The sequence below is a fragment of the Syngnathus typhle genome, linkage group LG9, assembly GCF_033458585.1.
Source record: "Syngnathus typhle isolate RoL2023-S1 ecotype Sweden linkage group LG9, RoL_Styp_1.0, whole genome shotgun sequence".
Classification (NCBI taxonomy): domain Eukaryota; kingdom Metazoa; phylum Chordata; class Actinopteri; order Syngnathiformes; family Syngnathidae; genus Syngnathus; species Syngnathus typhle.
Window position 1 is genome coordinate 10,537,838 of NC_083746.1, and position 18,962 is coordinate 10,556,799.

The 18,962-nt window shown below is 41.8% G+C and overlaps 1 protein-coding gene across 1 annotated transcript; it reads right to left on the minus strand.

Moving 5' to 3' along the window:
- Positions 1 to 596: 596 nt before the first annotated feature.
- Positions 597 to 18,569, minus strand: LOC133160026 (sodium channel protein type 2 subunit alpha-like). Its single transcript, XM_061287550.1, has 27 exons — positions 18,330 to 18,569; positions 14,940 to 15,253; positions 14,570 to 14,688; positions 14,356 to 14,445; positions 14,157 to 14,285; positions 13,608 to 13,699; positions 12,891 to 13,154; positions 12,728 to 12,791; positions 12,413 to 12,554; positions 11,601 to 11,807; positions 11,069 to 11,320; positions 9,771 to 10,139; positions 9,256 to 9,373; positions 8,947 to 9,185; positions 8,637 to 8,810; positions 8,203 to 8,559; positions 7,547 to 8,029; positions 6,125 to 6,251; positions 5,892 to 6,046; positions 5,628 to 5,801; positions 5,431 to 5,553; positions 5,031 to 5,306; positions 4,894 to 4,950; positions 4,678 to 4,815; positions 4,283 to 4,387; positions 3,946 to 4,216; positions 597 to 3,850 (listed from the first exon to the last, which is right to left on the minus strand). The coding sequence occupies exons 2-27, from the start codon at positions 15,198 to 15,200 to the stop codon at positions 2,721 to 2,723; spliced, it is 5,916 nt and encodes a 1,971-aa protein (XP_061143534.1). The 5' UTR covers positions 15,201 to 15,253; positions 18,330 to 18,569; the 3' UTR covers positions 597 to 2,720.
- Positions 18,570 to 18,962: the final 393 nt, after the last annotated feature.

Consider the following 18,962-nt stretch of genomic DNA (forward strand, 5'->3'; position numbering starts at 1 on the left):
CTGCAGTCAGTCTATGCCCCGCCCCTCTAACAATCGTCCATGTGAGACGTGACGGTTGAAACAGTCAATAACTGGTCACCATTCTTTTGTTTGTACTCCGGGTTTAGCTGTCACAAGCAGTAAAATGGCTGTCGGGCTATAATAAATATTTGGACTATTATGAATTATTAATAAAATACTCCACCCACTTAAGATCCTAATTGTTTCCGGCAAAAGCCACAGAGCATACTCACAAACCAGAATAGAGCTCGCTCGACAGAGATTAGTTGAAACATAATACATGATAGCTTTGAGGAGGAAAAATAATGTCAGAAATGTGATAAATTTGATAATAGAGACACAACACTTGATGGCTACCCCATAGCTGGAGAGGTGCAGACACAGATAATGACAGTTTTCGTCTTTATGAGAGACAAAAAAGTACAATATTATAGAGTGCTATTTTTCCATATTTAAAAAACACAATAACCTTTTGGAGGGGGGAGCTGCAACTCATTAAGTCTGAGTTTATTTTTATCTGAAAATCGTACACACCCAGGAGACATCATAGATAAAATAATTAGCATTAAATGAGAAAATAAATGTATTAGGCATACTTGAGGTACATGTCGTCTTTATTCTTTTGGCTTTTCACTGAAATGGGTTATAGCAGTGTTTTGCATGCAGTATCGTTATACACTACAAGCATTATGCATATTAATGACGGGAGATATTTGAATCTGTCATCCAATGCTTTTGTCATCATGATCAAATAATGTATGTATTGAATGTTTGAATGACATGCAAAACATATTCACATTCATGTAATGATGCTCTCATAACATGGAACAGTAGATGTATTTTGCTATATGGGAAAACCAAGCCAATGTCAAAAATGTCACAAGAAAATGTAAACACAAGAAGGAGGTCACGCTGAATTTGTGACGACTTGTACATTCATTTAAAAGAAAAACTTCCCGCAACCATCTAATTTTGATATAAATCGTGATAAATATTGTGAGGTAAAACAAAAATCCATTTAAATGTCAGACACAAATATTTATGACACACTGGCTTAAATTAAATGGAAAAAAAAGAAGCAGCTGTTATTAACCGGTGTGTCTTGAAAAAGTAGTGACTTGTTTAATGGCTTGAGCATTTTGCAATTCACAGCTTCTGCTGGCTATTCAAATCTCAGACTGCCTCAATAAAACTGACTATTTAGCTTTATATCCTAAGTAACCAATATTATGCAGAATCCACAACTTTTTAGTCAATAAATAATATGCTTGTTGATGTATTAGCTACAACTTAAAACAAACAGTAAGACATGAAGGGAGGACCTGTCCTAGGCTTCCGTAACAGGTTTGAGAACTGACTAGTGACACCGACGCCCCAACCGAGACAATATTACTGATAATCAGTCTGCCTGGAGTCTATTCTTAGTTATTTCAGGATACGGGTTCCATGTAATCAGCATTATGGAAAACGGTACACCGGAAAACACAGTGGCCTGAGATAACCGCGATGATGATGCAACAAAAGTGAATGTGCAAATTTTACAGGCCGAGTGTGACTGATCTGACACTTGACAGGTCAACGTGATGGACTTGTTTAAACTTTAGCTGGCTGTGATTCCCAACTATGTTTGCCACAGGAAATTGCCTAATTGCACTTGGTTGGTCCAAATGTTTGGCTTTAGTTACTACAAATAATATATCTTTGTCTAGTGACAGGAAGAACGATTAAATGCTCTTACACTAGAAGGCAGAAGGACATTTTTTGGCAGTTTACTGTGAGATTTTTTTTCTACTGTAAAATATGTGCCTTGGCTCAAAAAATGTTAGGAATCACTGGCTTGAGTTGATGTATCTGTTAACATGGAAGATACAGTGGAAGATCCAAAGTCAGCTAACTCGGAATGAAAATTTGCGAGTGCTAAAGTAAACAGTTTATTATATACTGTAGTTCCCTTCAGGCTTGTATCACAAATTTAAAAAAAATCACCTGTACAGTTAATGCAATTTTTGCACCGATGGTATTCGCTGGATAGTAAATGGTATGGAAAATTGTTGACTCTGAACCAAAGTGACAGAATGGATCGTCAATTTTGGATGTAGCACTGTATTTAATAAACCGGCCGTGTCATGATTATTTGCTTCGCATCACGAAGCAAGCAGCTGATGAAAATATCCTCCACACCACATGCATAATTCGGGAAATACATTCATGTGAATCCACATTGGCTGCAGCAAGTCTGACGTTTTTTTTTTTTCTTTTTCAAGTATTCTACACACAGCTAGCGTGAAAGCAATCATGAAAAAAACACACATTTCAAAAGTAAAAAAAACAAAGCGTATGAAAAGGCAATCGACAGATTGAGAAAGAATTTCTTCGCTTTTAAAATAGTTCGGCAAAATAATTCACCAGTCAGTGATATAGTTATAATAATCCAAGACACTGTGTAGCAGAGCTAGCTGCAAGAGAAAGTAAAGCATGAACTACTGCGTTTTTTCCGAACACTTGAGAAATGTTGCCCGTCCTTACTCACCAGTCTCGCTTCTAGAAAATAGTTTCACTGCCGCCTGAATGAGCCACGTTTCCCTTTTAGGCACCAACCTTTCGGCTCATGAGCGAAAAAGTCCGTTTGGCATAGATAATCCATACTTTGAGAAGGAGTCCAATGCCACTGTAAACATTTTGTCATTACTTACAATGTCTTTGCGGCATCTCCGACATTCTTATGAATCATGCTCCGTGCGGTCTTTGCCATTGTCGTTTTCAGACGGTTGATAGGTTGAAGGTTCCTTTATGTCTGAGCTACAAACTTCATTGAGTTTGTCCGTGACGGGGTCTTCTTTGTCGACTGGCTTTTCGTCCTTTGGAATGTCGTCTTTGGCTCCCGCCAAGATTTTGGCAGCGGTGTGTCTCCGCAAATGCTCTCTGAATGCTCTCTGGATGACCGTGGCCGACGTGTCCTCCTGCCTGCGGCGAAGGGTGGTCGTGATAGGTTCGTAGGACAATTTGGAAGGATTGGAGGCCATGAATCTTTCTTCCATTTGCGCCCTTAGTATGTCCATCTCCCCACCCTCACCCAGAACTCGTTTAGTGAAAGCGAAGAGAATGTCCAGGCAGTGGATGCGTTCGCCGCTCACCATGGGAAGATCCATCGAGATGAGTTCGATCTTGTTTGGCTTGGCTATGCGTAACGGCGGGTCCAAAGCATCTGCAAATTCCGACAACTTGTCGTACTCCATGAACTGGGTTGCGCTGGGATCAAACTTTTCCCAAACCTCGTAAAACATTTCAAAATCGTCCTCGCTCAGAGGGTCGGCACTCTCCTCCGTGGCTACGCCAAAGTTTTCCAGGATGACCGCAATGTACATGTTTATCACAATAAGGAAGCAAATGATGATGTAGCTCACAAAGAAAGCGATGCCCACTGAAGGAGTGCCGCAGTCACCTTTGACAGCGCTGCCAGGATGCTCCATGGTACTGTCGCAGTCGTCTTCGTATTTGTTGAGAATGGGAGCCAGGAGGCCATCCCACCCGGCCGAAGTGGTGATCTGGAACAGGCAGATCATGCTGTTGCCAAACGTCTCAAAGTTGAAAAGGTCGTCGATGCCCGATTCCTTCTTCACGTAGGCAAAGTTTGACATGCCAAAGATGGCGTAGATAAACATCACCAAAAAAAGCAGAAGACCAATGTTGAACAAGGCAGGAAGTGACATCATCAAGGCAAACAAAAGGGTGCGGATTCCTTTGGCACTTTTAATAAGGCGGAGGACGCGTCCAATTCGAGCCAGCCGGATGACTCTGAACAGAGTTGGTGACACGAAATATTTCTCAATCAGCTCAGAGAGAGACATACCTGAAGGTGTAAGGAAACATTTGTTAGTTGAACAGAAAACTTATTGACTCGCTAGGATGCACAAGAATTCCACAGTCAATGCCGATGAATCGTACCTATAATTGAGAGAACGACGACGATGAAATCAAACACATTCCAACCGTTGGTGAAAAAGTACTGGCGGAGTGCGATCATCTTCATCAAACATTCGCCCGTGAAGACGCAAATGAACACTCCGTTGATCCAGCTTAGGATTTCTTTCTTTTTATCCGACTGGTCATCAGTTTCCACCATCATGGCAACCATGTTTAGCCATATGAGAACCATGATTACTACATCAAATGCTTGTTTTGTGGTCATGTCAAATATATAGGCTTGAATCTTGTTCTGAAATGGAACACAGACGGTGAATACAAAACTTTAGAAGGGGGATGAGATTTGAAAGCTACATACTGATGGTCTTGGAATAGGTTTTTGTGGTTTCTTGGAGCCCAGCTTTTTCATGGCATTGTAGTATTTCTTCTGTTCTTCAGTCATGAAGATGTCTTGGCCTCCAAAGTATAGAGGGAATGTGAGGTATGTTAAATCACTGCAAAGCGAATACTTATTGAACGTAAAAATAACAGATTTCCGTGCAAATACTAAAGTCAAATACCACATCAGACATACTATTTCGAGAGTGACCAAAAAGACGCCTTCCAGTAAAAAATTGCAATCCAATTAGCTTGCTTGAGCCTCTGCATATCCCGTAAATCAAACACAGTTGCGGATAGATTGTGTTTGTCCTTAGAGGTTCCATTCAAAGTCAAAATCATATACAGTACTTCCTTACAATACAAAATACTCATCTTTCTCTTTTGCTGGTTGAAATTGTCAATGATGACACCAATGAAGAGGTTGAGTGTGAAGAAGGCGCCGAATATGATGAAAACAACAAAATACAGATACATCTTCAGGTTGATCTCATAACCTGGCTGTTCTTCATGCTAGAATAGTACAAGATTAAATATTATTTTGGGTCCCGACAGAATTCAGTGGAAAAGCTAAATGTAAAAGGTCATCACCTTGCTTGGAGAGTCCACCGCAGCATACATGATGTCCATCCAGCCCTTAAACGTAGCCTTTGTACATATTACAAATCAGCCATTTAAAATCAAGCATATTTTTACAGACAGATTAATCGGATGTAGATGTCACTTACCACTTGCAGCAGGGCAAGGTACCCCAGTCCCACATTGTCAAAGTTGATTTTGATATTCTTCCAACGAGCAGCATCCTTCCCCAAGCCCAAACATTGTGTCATGTTCTTCACCTCACTGGGCAGGAAAGGCTTATCTGTGGTTTTGTTGACACAGTGATAGTACTTTCCCGCAAATAAATTCACGCCCATGATGCTGAAGATGAGCCAGAAGATGAGGCACACCAACAGTACGTTGAAGATGGAAGGAATTGCCCCCAGCAGTGCATTGACAACCACCTGCATCAACACCCAAAAATATATACGGCATATAGTCCAACAAAATAAATGAACATTAGCAAGTGAATATCTTCCTCATGCAAAAAACCGTCAAACTGATTATAAACTATCAAAGGTCTCTCACCCTCATCCCCTCGAACCTCGAAAGGGCTCTCAAGGGCCTCAGAGCTCGCAAGGTTCTCAGAGACTTTATGGCCCCAAGTTCAGCAAATCCCATAGTGTTGGCTACCAGACTGACCAGTGAAACCTAGATCACAAAACGACAAAAGGATGCTGGCAGTCAACCTCAATCAATGCCTGAATGGACTCCGTGCAACTTACAGCAACAATGAGGAAGTCAAGCCAACACCAGGCATTTGTGAAATACTTGGCATAGCCGTAGGCCACCCACTTCAGTAACATCTCCAAGATGAAGATGTAGGTGAACATTTTGTCTGCATACTCCAACATTGCTTTTATGTTCTTCCTGGTTTCAATGTAGACGTCTTCAAAAGCCTGTTTATGAACAAAACAGTACGAATCTTTACATTTTGATCCAAGGTGTTGACGTCACTAGCAAACTCTCCAAGGTCATTAGAGACTTACTAAAGCGCCACTACTAAGCAGGATCATGAAAATGATGAAGCTCTCGAACCAGTTGTGCTCCACTATTCGGAAACAGGTCTTTCTGATAGTCCACCATATTTTCCACCAGCCCACCTCAACATTTACTTGGCAACACTGGAACCTCTGTACACAAACTGAAAAGGAACAATTGACAAGCACGACTTTAATTGACCGTAAGGATCAGTCGCGCTTATGTTTGGACTGATGCTCACCGTCAGGAAAGCAGGCATCTGGTTCCATAGATTCCTCTAATTCGTAATCTAGAGAGTCTCCGTCTTTTTCCCCCAAGTCCACCGTGCTGCCCTCGGAGGTGCTGACTTGGCCATCATCATCGATTGTCTAAATCAATGAAACCGAACAAGCACGATAAATTCCAGATGTTGATACATACATAATCCTTGCCCTCCAAAAAATTATTTTTTTGCTGCCTTCTACCAATAATGAAACACCTTCAGGAGCCTGCGGAACACCACAGAATGTGCTTACAGAAAACATAAGCATATATAAACCATTAAACATTTATGCTGAAGACCCGGGCAAACTATCGAGGCAAAAGTATCCGAACACACTTCCTAATCAATTAAATAATCAATCAGCCCTTGGACTCCACCTTATATTTTCCCCATAATCTTAATTATTCATCTTACCGAGGTCAACTTTATGCTTGTGCAGAAGTTTAAGTTAACTTTTGAGAGAAAGACACCCTTCTGTGTGATAGCAAGACGTCCCAGTCATTCTCATAATAATGATAACTCATGACGGTGCAGTTGTACACGACGGTTAACGACATCCATAATACAAAACATATCGCAGATTTAATACCGAAGCTTCAATAGTATGTCGGCATTAGCATTAAATCCTATCCAACATTTCCTCGTGGTAATAATGTCGACGCATGTATCTAGGCAGCATTGCTCTCTCTCCCAGCCTTTTCACAGGGCGTGTCTGCTAAGAGTTCGAGCCTGAAAGGTTTCCTGGTAAATACTGGACGAGCCCTCCACTGTCCTGGGACTGGCTAATGCAGTGCGGGGAATGATGTAAGCATGTAACTGTGATATGCTTGCAGCACTAAAGTTAATGTCTTTGTGCCACCAATTAAGCTTTAAATGTACACTTGAAATCCGTCAATTATTCGTGATAAATTTGTGCACAAATGAATAGCAAGCGATTCATGTTATACTACTTTATGTGTAACATAAAACTCCCCATTGAAAGTATTAAAGCCACAGAGCATCAGGAAGCGAGGAGAGAATATTAACAAATAATAATAATCTAGTCGTTCCCATTCCAAACACTACCACAATATAGCATGTGCTCATAGAAAAAACTATCTAGCGCTCCTGTGAGGGAGAACAAATTACCCAATGACAAGACATTATTTCTCCGAGGTGGACTGGCGCCATTTGGGGGGGAGGCTTCCTGTGTGTCACATGCTCACGGCTGAGCTCAACTGAATAATAACAATTAATAGTAAGGGTAACAAATGATGAGGTTGTGGGACAGGGGAAAGGATGAGCAGAAAAATTGTTACATGAATAATCGTCTTCAGCCCATTTAAAAACGAAGATGCCAAAATGTTCAGCTGCTTAGTGACGGGGGAAAAATTCAGGCAGAAATTTTAAGAGCATCCTTACCACACGGCATCCCGCTGGGTCGGATGAGACACTGCTGAAGTCCTCAGTGTTGAGGTTTTCAAAGTCAGACTCTCCCACCGCAATGGGAACATGGAGAGTCAGACTGGGGTTGTTGATGAAGGACATAATGGAATCATCAGTCTTGCTGCATACAATGTATTTGTCCCCACTTTTGTCCACTCCAGTCACATCGCCATTTCCATTCCTCGGTAGCTCCTTAATGGTATGGTTAGGGACGCCGTTGGGTCCTGAAGTTTTATGAAAATCGTCGAGGGATGATTTGTCCTCTCCCTGGGTTTGCCCGTTATTCCCCATACAGACGCTGTGACAAGTGCTCTGAAGTAGGGATTTGACAAAGGCGATGCCTTTATGGATCCGTGCAATGGCGATCTGCAAATTGTTTGTGTCGCTGTCGTCCTCGGTGGCAGCCAGGTTGTCCGCACTGAATGAACTCAGTAGCAAGGCCAGGAACAGGTTGAGCACCTAGCGGATCATAAAAAGACCAGTAAGATCAACGTCTATAATCATCGTAAGACTGTGAAAGCTTTGCGTACGAAACATGGCATTCTAAAGATCAATCGTTTGCATCAATTAGCTTGACCGATAGATTTGGATGACTCGGCGTTATGAATTGACCACAAGAGATGAAAATGTACCACAAGGTTTCCAATAACCATGACCATCATATAGACAGTGATGCACATGGTTGGTCCAGCCACCTCCATGCAGTCCCACATGGTCTCTATCCACTCTCCACAAAGCACTCGGAACACAATGAGGAATGAATGGAAAAAGTCACTCATGTGCCAGCGGGGCATGGTGCAGTCGCTGGAGATTTTACACACACAATCCTTGTAGCTTTTCCCAAATAGCTGCATGCCCACTACAGCAAAGATGAAGACGATAATGGCCAGCACTAGTGTCAAGTTTCCTAAAGCCCCCACAGAGTTGCCAATGATTTTGATAAGGGTGTTGAGAGTCGGCCATGACTTGGCCAACTTGAACACTCGCAGCTGTCAAAAGGAAAAAAGGCATGAATTTAAGAAGACTTCAACTTGGCTCACAGATTGTTATACGAGTTGAAACCTACCAATCGGAATGATCTCAAGACAGACATTCCAACAACATTGGACAACCCGAGCTCCATTAAACTTAAACTGACAATGATCCCATCGAAAATGTTCCATCCTTCCTGAAAGTAATAGTAGGGATCCATAGCGATGATTTTGAAGACCATTTCAGCTGTGAAGATGCCAGTGAATACCTTGAAGAAACAGAAACACCCTGTCATCATAAACACGGTCGCTAATTTGTAAATGGACAAATATTTAAGGCCCTCTCTACAGATATGATATTTCTAAATCCAAATAAAAAATGTCTTTACGGTGTCTTGAACTCACCATATTGCCCACACTCAGCGTCTTGGCGAAGTCTTTAGTCATTGGGTAGTGCTCCATGGCCATAAATAAGGTGTTGAGTACAATGCAGATAGTGATTGCTAAATCCGTAAAAGGATCCATCACAATGATTTTGACCACCTTCTTGATCTTGAGCCAAACTGGACAACATTCCCAGATGAGGAAAGTGTTTGCAAAACTATACCAGCAGGGGGGACACTTCTGTCTCGATTCCTCAAGCTCTGTTGCAAGATCGGAATACTGCTGGTCAACATTTGAGGGATGAAAACTGGACACAAACATCGAACCTACCTTCCATTGTGCTGGTTATGACACTGGCTACGCTAAAGGTTCTGTCCCTGACCCCTGGGTCCTCAGGAAAGTCGGTACATTCCTGGTTGGTTCCCCCGTCAGTGTCCGTGGTGTCAGCCTGGAGGGAGAGAAACAGTTTTGTAAATGCCGAGAGTGTCAATGAGAAATACTAAACATTTCAACATTGTGAGGGATCATCCATTCCAAAGGTTATGATTACTTTCTCAAGATCCTTACAGTTCAGTTCAGTGTGAGTTCAAATGAGTACTGAATCACGCCAGTTCAGGTTGGATATTTTAGACCGCCCTGAAGTGGAAATATCAGAAAATAACTGAACTGAACTGGACCGTACTGCACGAAATAAGGCTTCCGATCATCTTTTATGGTCCTCGTTTCGGTATCTCGGGATTGTTATGAAAAACCACCATCGGACCGGTTTAGCTTTGCATGCTTTACAAGATAGTCAGCAAAGGATTACTACTGAGGTGAAACGAGACGGGACAACCCTTTCTTACTTTGTCTCTATTGGAGGTCCTATCTACGAGTTTAGGACGAAAGAGCCCCATAGGTGATAACGGGATTGAATCGACAGCCATTAAGGACACTACTCCATTGCAGTCTACAGTGCTCTGCTTCATCCTGCAGGGTGAAAGCACCGGATGTGGCAAGAAGCTGGACTGGCTGATACTGCTGCCGTGGCGGTCACACCTCCGGGTGAAAAACAAAGAAGTTCTTCGACTCCGGTAGTCCTCAAAAATGCTGTTCTCATCATCTGCAAACTCATTTTCTGAGCAGACATCTTGTGATTGGCTTTGGAAACTGAAAAGGCTGGTCCTGCTGTTCCGTCTGGATGAGAATGGGGGTCCGTGAATACTCAGAAAGGACTAAGAGAGAAAGATATTCTTCAGTAGCAAGGACGAATACACGGGGAGTGTGAAGAAGAAACAACTTTAGGACTATCATTTGAGCTGATGACATTAAAGGGGCGATGAAGAGTGGCGAGATGATAAGGATGATGACCAATGCGCAAATTAAAAGCCATATTTGCCATGACTGAAAACCACGAGGATGATAAGTATGAGGAGGAAGGAAGCAACTGCTATTGACGCTGGCGCTAATGGTCAAAAGCATTTCAAGGAAAGCCAAATGAAAAAAATAGCATCTCGGTGACATCATCAGCAATGACGAGAGTTGAGAAGACGATTTTGATGATGATGACGATGCGCCACAAGCACGTAAAGAAGCGGATTTTTCAGGCTTGGTTTTCAATGAAAATAACAGCATGGATTTCTGAATCAAGAAGATAATGTCAGCTTGGACATGCAAGGCGTAACAACTTATAAGTCTCATGTAATTAATTTGATACATACAGTGGAACCACCGAGGTCGATGCCGCGGATCTTGTATTCCAAAACATGTTCCAATATAAAATGATGGAACTCGTGCATTTAAAAAAAAAAATTGTTGGTATAATTCGAAATTACATTCGACTTCTTAGGTTCCGCTGTATTTGAGATGAACGGATGGACAATATGAGGTGTTGCCATGGTAACTCGGGTAAACCCACTGCCTTCAAATAACAGCCTTTTCTTTTAAAAAATCTAAACATTTAGGACCTGATTTACTAAGATATCAAAAAGTGGCTTTGATGGTTTTCATCATGAAAATTTGGAGAGCACCACAAGCATTTTGAGCGTCAGGAAACAAACCGAATTCTGGGTGCGCCAGTAAATCAGGCCCACAGAGCGTCATTACATTGTTAAGCCAAGACACAGAACACCACGGACAGATGAGCTGTCAAATAGTACTGAACCTGGTGAGCTGATGAGCACTTCATGTCATAGTTGAGCACATTGGGCTCCATAGAGAAGCGACATCGGGCCTTCTTAATACTCTCCTGAGACTCGGACTTCGAGATCTTGCTCTCGTCCTTTCTTTTTCTCCGCCTGTTGCTTCGCTCTTTGGCACTTTTGGAGCTCAGCTTGGAGGTTTCCGAGGAACTCTCCATCATGCCACCGGCGGGGTCGCTGACCTCGCCGTGCTCTGCGGACACCACCGCTGTGGCCTGGAGAGGGAAATGTCAGATTTACAAAAAGCGCATTTGACGTAGACAATTTTATCTATGGTAACACAATAACGCATCTCTGTTATTTGATTATATGTTATGACATTTAACATGAATAGATCGATGGCCTTTAACAAGATGACACCAAATGAACATAGTACAAATGGCAATCGTCTTTAACGGGCCGACTTTTCTATGGAACTTTTTCACTTCTTTCGACTCGAAACGCAAAATCAAAAAACAAACAAAGCTTGTAAAACTCGTAAAATGGGGTTTTCACCTGAGCATCTTCTTGCTGTCGTTTGACTTGTTCCAGCATGGCCTGAAACTCCTCCTCCTTCTCCTGAGCCTCCTTAATGGTGGCCTGGCTCTGTTCCTCGTACGCCATAGCAACCACGGCCAAGATCAGGTTAATTAGGTAGAAGGAGCCAAGGAATATGACCAAAACAAAGAACACCATGTAGGGCTTTCCAGATGCTCGTAATGTCTATTGGGAACAAAGAAATGACGTCATATTTGCAGTTTCTATGAATTATGAGTGAATTGCCATCCATTTTATTTAAGACAATTATTGCAGATTTTTCAATGTTAACAGAAGCCATTATACACAACCGTTTGTCTGAGTCACGGCTCTGTATTCATTCTGGTTAAGGCAAACCTGAGCTTTGTTTGAACAACCTTTTCAAAATGAAGGTTTCCAAATATTGTAATGTGAGAAGCTTTTGGCACAAGCCAACCGTGTTGTTGTATGTAGACAAGCAGACAAAACATATGCCGCTCATCCGTTAACCTATGAACATTAAGAATGAAGCAATACATTGTTCATTTGAGTAGTCAGTCTTCCCTGTAAGAGGTTTTGGAATTTATCGCCAACTGAAATCAAATTATTTTCAATATAAAATCCTTCACTCAAAAGGTTAAGTGTTGGCTTGGATCAAATCTGAGCTGCACTGAAAAAGGCAAAACTTATTTGTTATATTGAGAGTATTTTACTGAACGATTCAACTCGGGGCTTTTTTGTGCTATCGCTTGCCTATAGAATGAGATTAAATCAAATGTTTTGGTGGGATTATCAAACATTACACATATTACCTTCTGGTACAGATTTTCCCAAAAATCCTGAGTCATGAGTCTAAAGAGAGAAAGGAATGCCCATCCAAATGAGTCAAAACTGGTGTAACCGTAGTTTGGGTTCTTTCCCACTTTGATGCACGAAAACCCTTCTGGACACTGGCTGCATCAAAAAGACAAGAAATGGTATCACACATATTGCACCTCGTACCAAAATGTGGCAAACTTAAAACACTTGTATTTCAAATCGTCTCTCCCCATTGAAATGTATAAAAATGGCATTAATCCGTTTCGATCAATATCTTCTTTAATATTTGTTTGACTTTATCTACTTACCCAGCCTCACTGCCATTTCCACAAAGCAACGGATCCCGTTCGCCTTTGAGGTAATAGTAATTTTCTGGGGGAGACAATAATTGTAGTGGTTGCAGTTGATTAAAATATGTCACACATAGTCAAGCCACATAATATGGATCATAGTTTTTTTTCAAATACTCACTCTCATCAAGTGAATACTCAGTCCAGTTGAAAGCGTCTTCCTGGGTACTGTGATCTGTTATGTTCATGTAGGTCTCATTTGAAAATGTGCCATTGATGGTGGAATTATTGTGTACTGGCATAAAGACGCATTTCTGCTTTAAATGACCCATAAATAGTTGTAACCCTATGAGGGCAAAGACGCTCAAGCAGAAGACAGTGAGGATCATCACATCAGCGAGCTTCTTTACTGATTGGAACAGCGCACCAACGATTGTCTTCAATCCTACCAAACACAGTGAAATTATACTGTGATTTTAAAAAGTAGGTGGCAAAATGAGCAGTTCAGTTTAAATAGTGATAGTAAACCAGTGCTTCTCAAATAGTGGGGCACGCCCCCCTTGGGGGGCGCGGTGCTATACCTGGGGGGGCGCGTGTGACCTTGGGGAACAGGCTTTTTTTTGGCAGTACTAGAATAAAGTGTAATTGCGCATCTTCACAGCAGGGGGCAGTGGCGCTCTCATTGTTACTTCTGTGACGTTTGCGACAGTGCAACATTTTACGACTTACAAGACAAGTTAGGATAGTCACGGTGGGGGGGGGGGGGGGGGGGCGCGAATAGTTTTCTTCTTGCTAGGGGGGGGCGTAACAGAAAATAATTGAGAAGCACTGTAGTAAACGGTTCACTCAGATTTTGGCGCGTAAATGATCATGCAGGTAATGTGTCTTCACCGCTTACCTGGGATCACAGAAATTGCTTTTAAAGCTCTCAGCACTCTAAACGTGCGAAGAGCGGAGAAACTGCCAAGGTTTACAAACTCGGTGACATACCTGCAGGGAAACTTAGAATTAAAAACTGAGAAAGGACAGTGAGTACAACAACCTGTAATCCGTATTAAAGGCCCTTTGACGTTTCTAAAAATAAATGTCTTGTAAAATTGATACAGAGATGGTGTTGTTAAAAACTCTGCCAAATTTGAAAAAAGACAAGGTCAGATGCTCTAAAATGGCCATGCAACATTTTTGCTGTATAGGCATAGCTGGCTAGCTAGCTAGCTTGCTTGCTAGCTAACTACATGTCACAATTGTGCTTATATAGTAGGGAGTGGCGACTCATTCCGGTGAGGACAAGTGCGTCACTCGGCCCAGTTTTAGAGATCCCCGATTCTCTACCACCTTTGGAATTGACAGTTTGGGCTCGATGTTTATGGCAAGTGAGATTGCGGCCATTGAGAAACCAAGTTCACTTCGACAAACTGTACATACATTTGTGTGTGAAACTACTCACGCCATGACAATGACAGAGAAGTCCAGCCAGTTCCACGGATCTCTAAGAAAGGTGAACTTCCCTATGCAGAACCCTCGGGCTAAAATCTTAACGAGAGATTCAAATGTGTAGATTGCAGTAAATGTGTATCTGTTGAGTAAAAAACAATATCAACATCTTATTCAATTAGATTTAACGTGTAACCAGAGAAAAAACATACTCGACATTCTTGGCCCAGTCGGGCGGCCGACTCAGTGTCATGAATACACAGTTGGTGATGATAGTGCACATGATCACCAAGCTGAATAATGTGGACAAAGGTGTCAAGGAAAAGCAATTTGTAGAGTCAACACTGCGCATGCGGCACTCAAGTTACACAATATTTTGTACTGAGGTATCGTAGACGTGTGGCCTAATCATTTCAAAAAGGATATGAGTGGACCAAAATCCAAATAGATATTCTTCTAAGGGGGTTGAAAGGGCTGAGGAGGTACAAAGCTGGAGCAGCGTTGAACCGGAAGATGAAATTTCCTTTGTTTATTACTATGAACGTCTGGGAAACAAAAAGACAGTCGACCAATCATATCAGCACTTTACAGCAAATTTACGAGCACTCGGCACTGCGGTTCATTGAACACTCAACAAATCGCTAATCACATTTTGGAGACTGCTGATTCACATCTTGTGTTTTATTGTCTTTTTGTCAAGACCTGACAACTCCCAGGCCTTCTTCACTCCATCCACCCCAAAGAGAAACCCATCGGGTCATATGATCAATTAAGTCTGTTGCTTGAACAAACCTACTTTTTGATTACTGTAGAAGAGGTCCAGGTCTTCCACCGGTGTGGAGACCAATCCTTTTGGGACCTCCCCGTACACCAGGGGGACAGACTTCCCCGCTTCCAAGTCGCGACTAGGCTTGGGTTCATCCTCTTCGTTGCGTTTTCTCTTATCTCCCTTTGTTTTTTTGGCATTTTCCTCTGCGATCCGCTTCTCGATGGCTTCGAGGGAATTGCGACTAAAACGGCGGAAGCTGTCTGGTCCTGGCGGTACAAGCAGCGCCATCTTTTCATTCTGCACCTTCAGAGCGCACAACCAGACTCCCGCATGAAAAAGGCCTGCACAGAGAAACGTTATTATTGTTTTTAAGCAGAATAACTTTACTCTGTTCAATGTATCTATATATTCCAACAACCAAAGGCTTTAATAAATAAATAAATAAGCTTATAAATAAAATATATTATTATTCTTAAGATGGCCACGCAGATGTAACCAGGATTCCGCAAAAACTTTCCAAAATGTGAAATCCAAAGATTAATAGAAAACTGAAAGATTATGTAGCGCGCATTAGCCGTGTCATGTTTGTTTCACTGAATTATATTTATAAATGTATGGAAATATTGATAGATTCGGAAGACGCGTTAAATTAACTAAAATCCAAGGAAAACCTCAATTTTAGTCAAAAGTATTCAGAACATTGTGTAGCTGTTTTGCTAGCACGCTGACGTATCGCTAGCAGCCATTATTTTATATGATCATCCGTTTCACATCCAAAGGACAAAAAAAGTCACTGCAGGCTCGCCAGTCTTTAAGTTGACAACAAACAGCTTTTCTTTTTGTGACACAAACCCAACACTGGAGGCCAACACCCTAGCGCAGGAGTAAAATCGGAGAGCAATCAGCTAAAGTGGTCACACGTCTCACAGCCAACTCACCCGACACTACTCTCATGAGTCCGCCTCACACTTCTCCCTCCCCTGTAGCCATGGCAAATCATGCCCAACTCCAGACATTGTCATATAAATCACCAAAATATAAATCCCCAGATTTAACTGCAGCTATAAAGCTTTAAATCACTCTCCTACTAAATGACATATATGGAACTAGCATACGCTCGTTCTCAGTGGCTCAAATTAAAACTCATCTTGCTTTTAGGCGAGTGTTTTCTCTGTGCCAAAATAAAAATCCAATTGTTACTGAATGATAACTCCGTCCATTCATACATCATTTACGTAAGATTCTTTATCAACTGAAGACTGCTAACTTCCACCATGCTAACAGTTTACTAGCCTTGAGACGAATGCTCGGCAAACTCATTGCTATTTTAGTTCATTGATTCATTTCATTTAAGCCTAGCCTATAATTCCGACCTCCAACATGGCATTCAAACAGATACCAATCACATGATTGGAATTTTGTCCCCATTACGGTCAAAGGGTAGTTGGTGCGCGAGAGTCCGGCTACATTTCATTAGGAACGTAATTATCATCCATTGAACAAACTAAAGTTGCCTACAGTTCTTTCTATCGTGTTAAGAAGCCATGATCCAGAGGGCACATTCAAATTCCTACCAAGGGAGGTAAAATTAGACCTAATTATGTCCCTCGTCGTCTCAGTGGATAAAATTAAGATTTGACATGACAATGATGGATCGCAGGTGAGATTTCCCTCCCTTAGCAGCATGAACAGATTCATCCTGCTAATAGGCTTGACTGCTGTGATGTGTGAGGGAGCCCATTGCGCTATTAAATATGAATGCACTTCAGACTGCAGCGCTCTGCCACTGAGAGCTTTTGCCTTTGGTTTTAATAGTGTAATAGTATACTTCCACACTTTGCATTGCGAAGCAAGAAATCAATCACAAACAAAGCTGGTCAATCAAGTTGCCCACAGCACATGTGTGACATAATCGCAACAGCGGAGGGGAGAGTTGAAAACTCGCAATAGCTATTCCACTTTCTCAATAACTGCATTTTATATATATATATATATATATATAGGATTACATTGTTAAAAAAGAAAAAAGGGTAAATATTGACATTTCAAATGATCAAAATCAGGATTAACCTTGACAGGATGTTGACCAGGCGGGGTCGCCGCGTGCATCATTCGTCCGCTAGCAACTCATTACACTCCACTTGAGATACGCGCTGACACTTTGAAGCTTCAAATAGAGCCACTCCGCTTTATCTGCAACCTGTCGGCATCACCGACTTGACCAAGCGTACGTTCAACTTTTCCTCGGAGCGCAATGTACAGTCCGACACCTGACGTTTTGAATTGCTGAGTGAGGGGAAAAAAAATGAAACTTTGCTGAGGCATTCCGCCTGTGTCAACACTGGCAAATTATTGTTGACAAGGAACTCACATCAATTTAGACACATGAAATTAATGTTAGTGTAGCTTTTGGATCTTTCGTGGCGGGGGTAATGTGTGGCGTCAAGAGAGTCTGAATTTGAATGTTCCAAGACTAACAGGATGATTGTACATATAAATTGGTAGTTTGATCCTGTATATATTCCCCACCCCATTTATTAGGGACAGCAGCATCAAATACTAGCTCCACTAGTGTTACCAGTAATATTAAATAAATGCGCAAATGACTTTCCGTCATTGACGGCGGCAGTCAGGCTGATTTTTATCTATGAAACTATGAAATAATTTGCTTTTTATGACAATGCCCGTACAGAGCGATCACTGTATAGAATTTGTAACCTCCTGTGGGACTTGTTTTAAGTGCTGCCCACCAATGCTTTGCCTCTTTGCAGACAACACGATTAAGCGGGGGCTCATTTAGGGCGTTGGCGAGGATGAACCGCCAACACACTTGTCTACGTGTAGATGTTTGACGTTCCAGCTTCCATAGGCAACGGCGCGCATGAATGTCTAGGCTCTGGCACGAAAGCAAACAGGACAGGCTGTAATTGACGGCAATCTAATAAGGCTGTTGACAGCCATGCAAACAGGAAGTGCTGCGAGCTGGAGTGTGGTGTGGCCTTAGAACTGCCACCATGCCCATTAATGACTGCACTATAGCTCATGCTTGGCCATGATTCCTTTCAGAGGAGAGACTCATCTGTCACCCCCCACCCCCCAAGCAATAAGCAAACAGTGACATAAAACATAATTTAGGAAAGACCATCTCTCAAACGCAGCTGATAATGCAAAACAATCAAAAACATAATACAATTTAAAACAAACTTATAAAAATTAGATAGATAGATAGATAGATAGATAGATAGATAGATAGATAGATAGATAGATAGATAGATAGATAGATAGATAGATAGATAGATATATAGATAGATAGATAGATAGATAGATAGATAGATAGATAGATAGATAGATAGATAGATAGATAGATAGATAGATAGATAGATAGATAGATAGATAGATAGATAGATAGATGCTTACCATTAGTTTCCCATCATTTTCAGATAAGAGACACTCCAGAAAAGGTCCTGTTTAGAACTTCAGAGAGCCACAAAAAAAAGAGGAGAGTAGTTGTTAAAAGAAACAAATAAGTCCGGTTTAGTGGTAGGTAGTACGCTTGCGTCCAATAATTTCCAAGCGGAAAGAGCTTATTAGAAAAGGGCGAGCTCGCTAGAGAGAGAGAGCCTCTCATCCGCCCTCTGCGCGCCTGTCTGACTGGTGGTGGACCTCTCAGCTTCCTGGGTACCAAAAGAGGGCAGACACACCAGGACGACTCCTCGCATTGGAGTCCACTGCGTGAAATTGCAATCATTATTTGGTCATGTGTCAATGCAAATCAAATTATTTACACAAGCAAAGGAACATTTATGATTTTATTATTACTAGTACTAGTAATATCATTTTAGAATATCAGAATGTCATGTACTACATAAGGGTACTAATTTGGTCTGAATTGTGACCAAGTGAAGGAATATGAGGCTGAAGTCTCTTCAAAAAAAGTTTGGCATTTGTTGCACGTCGAGCGCTTTTGCGGCGCTTTTATTATTTGGGAAGGGGCTTCGCTTCAGGACGCGACTAGTGGTTATGTCGCCATCTAGTGGTGACACCTAATGA

Bases quoted from the DNA above. Each gene is read 5' to 3' on its own strand.
- LOC133160026 (XM_061287550.1), bottom strand. From the start codon at position 15,200: ATGGCGCTGCTTGTACCGCCAGGACCAGACAGCTTCCGCCGTTTTAGT. The intron at 11,321-11,600 runs GTGAAAACCCCA...TTCCCTCTCCAG, and splicing joins GACAGCAAGAAGATGCTCAG to GCCACAGCGGTGGTGTCCGC. The intron at 9,374-9,770 runs GTAAGAAAGGGT...CTCTCCCTCCAG, and splicing joins GGACCTCCAATAGAGACAAA to GCTGACACCACGGACACTGA.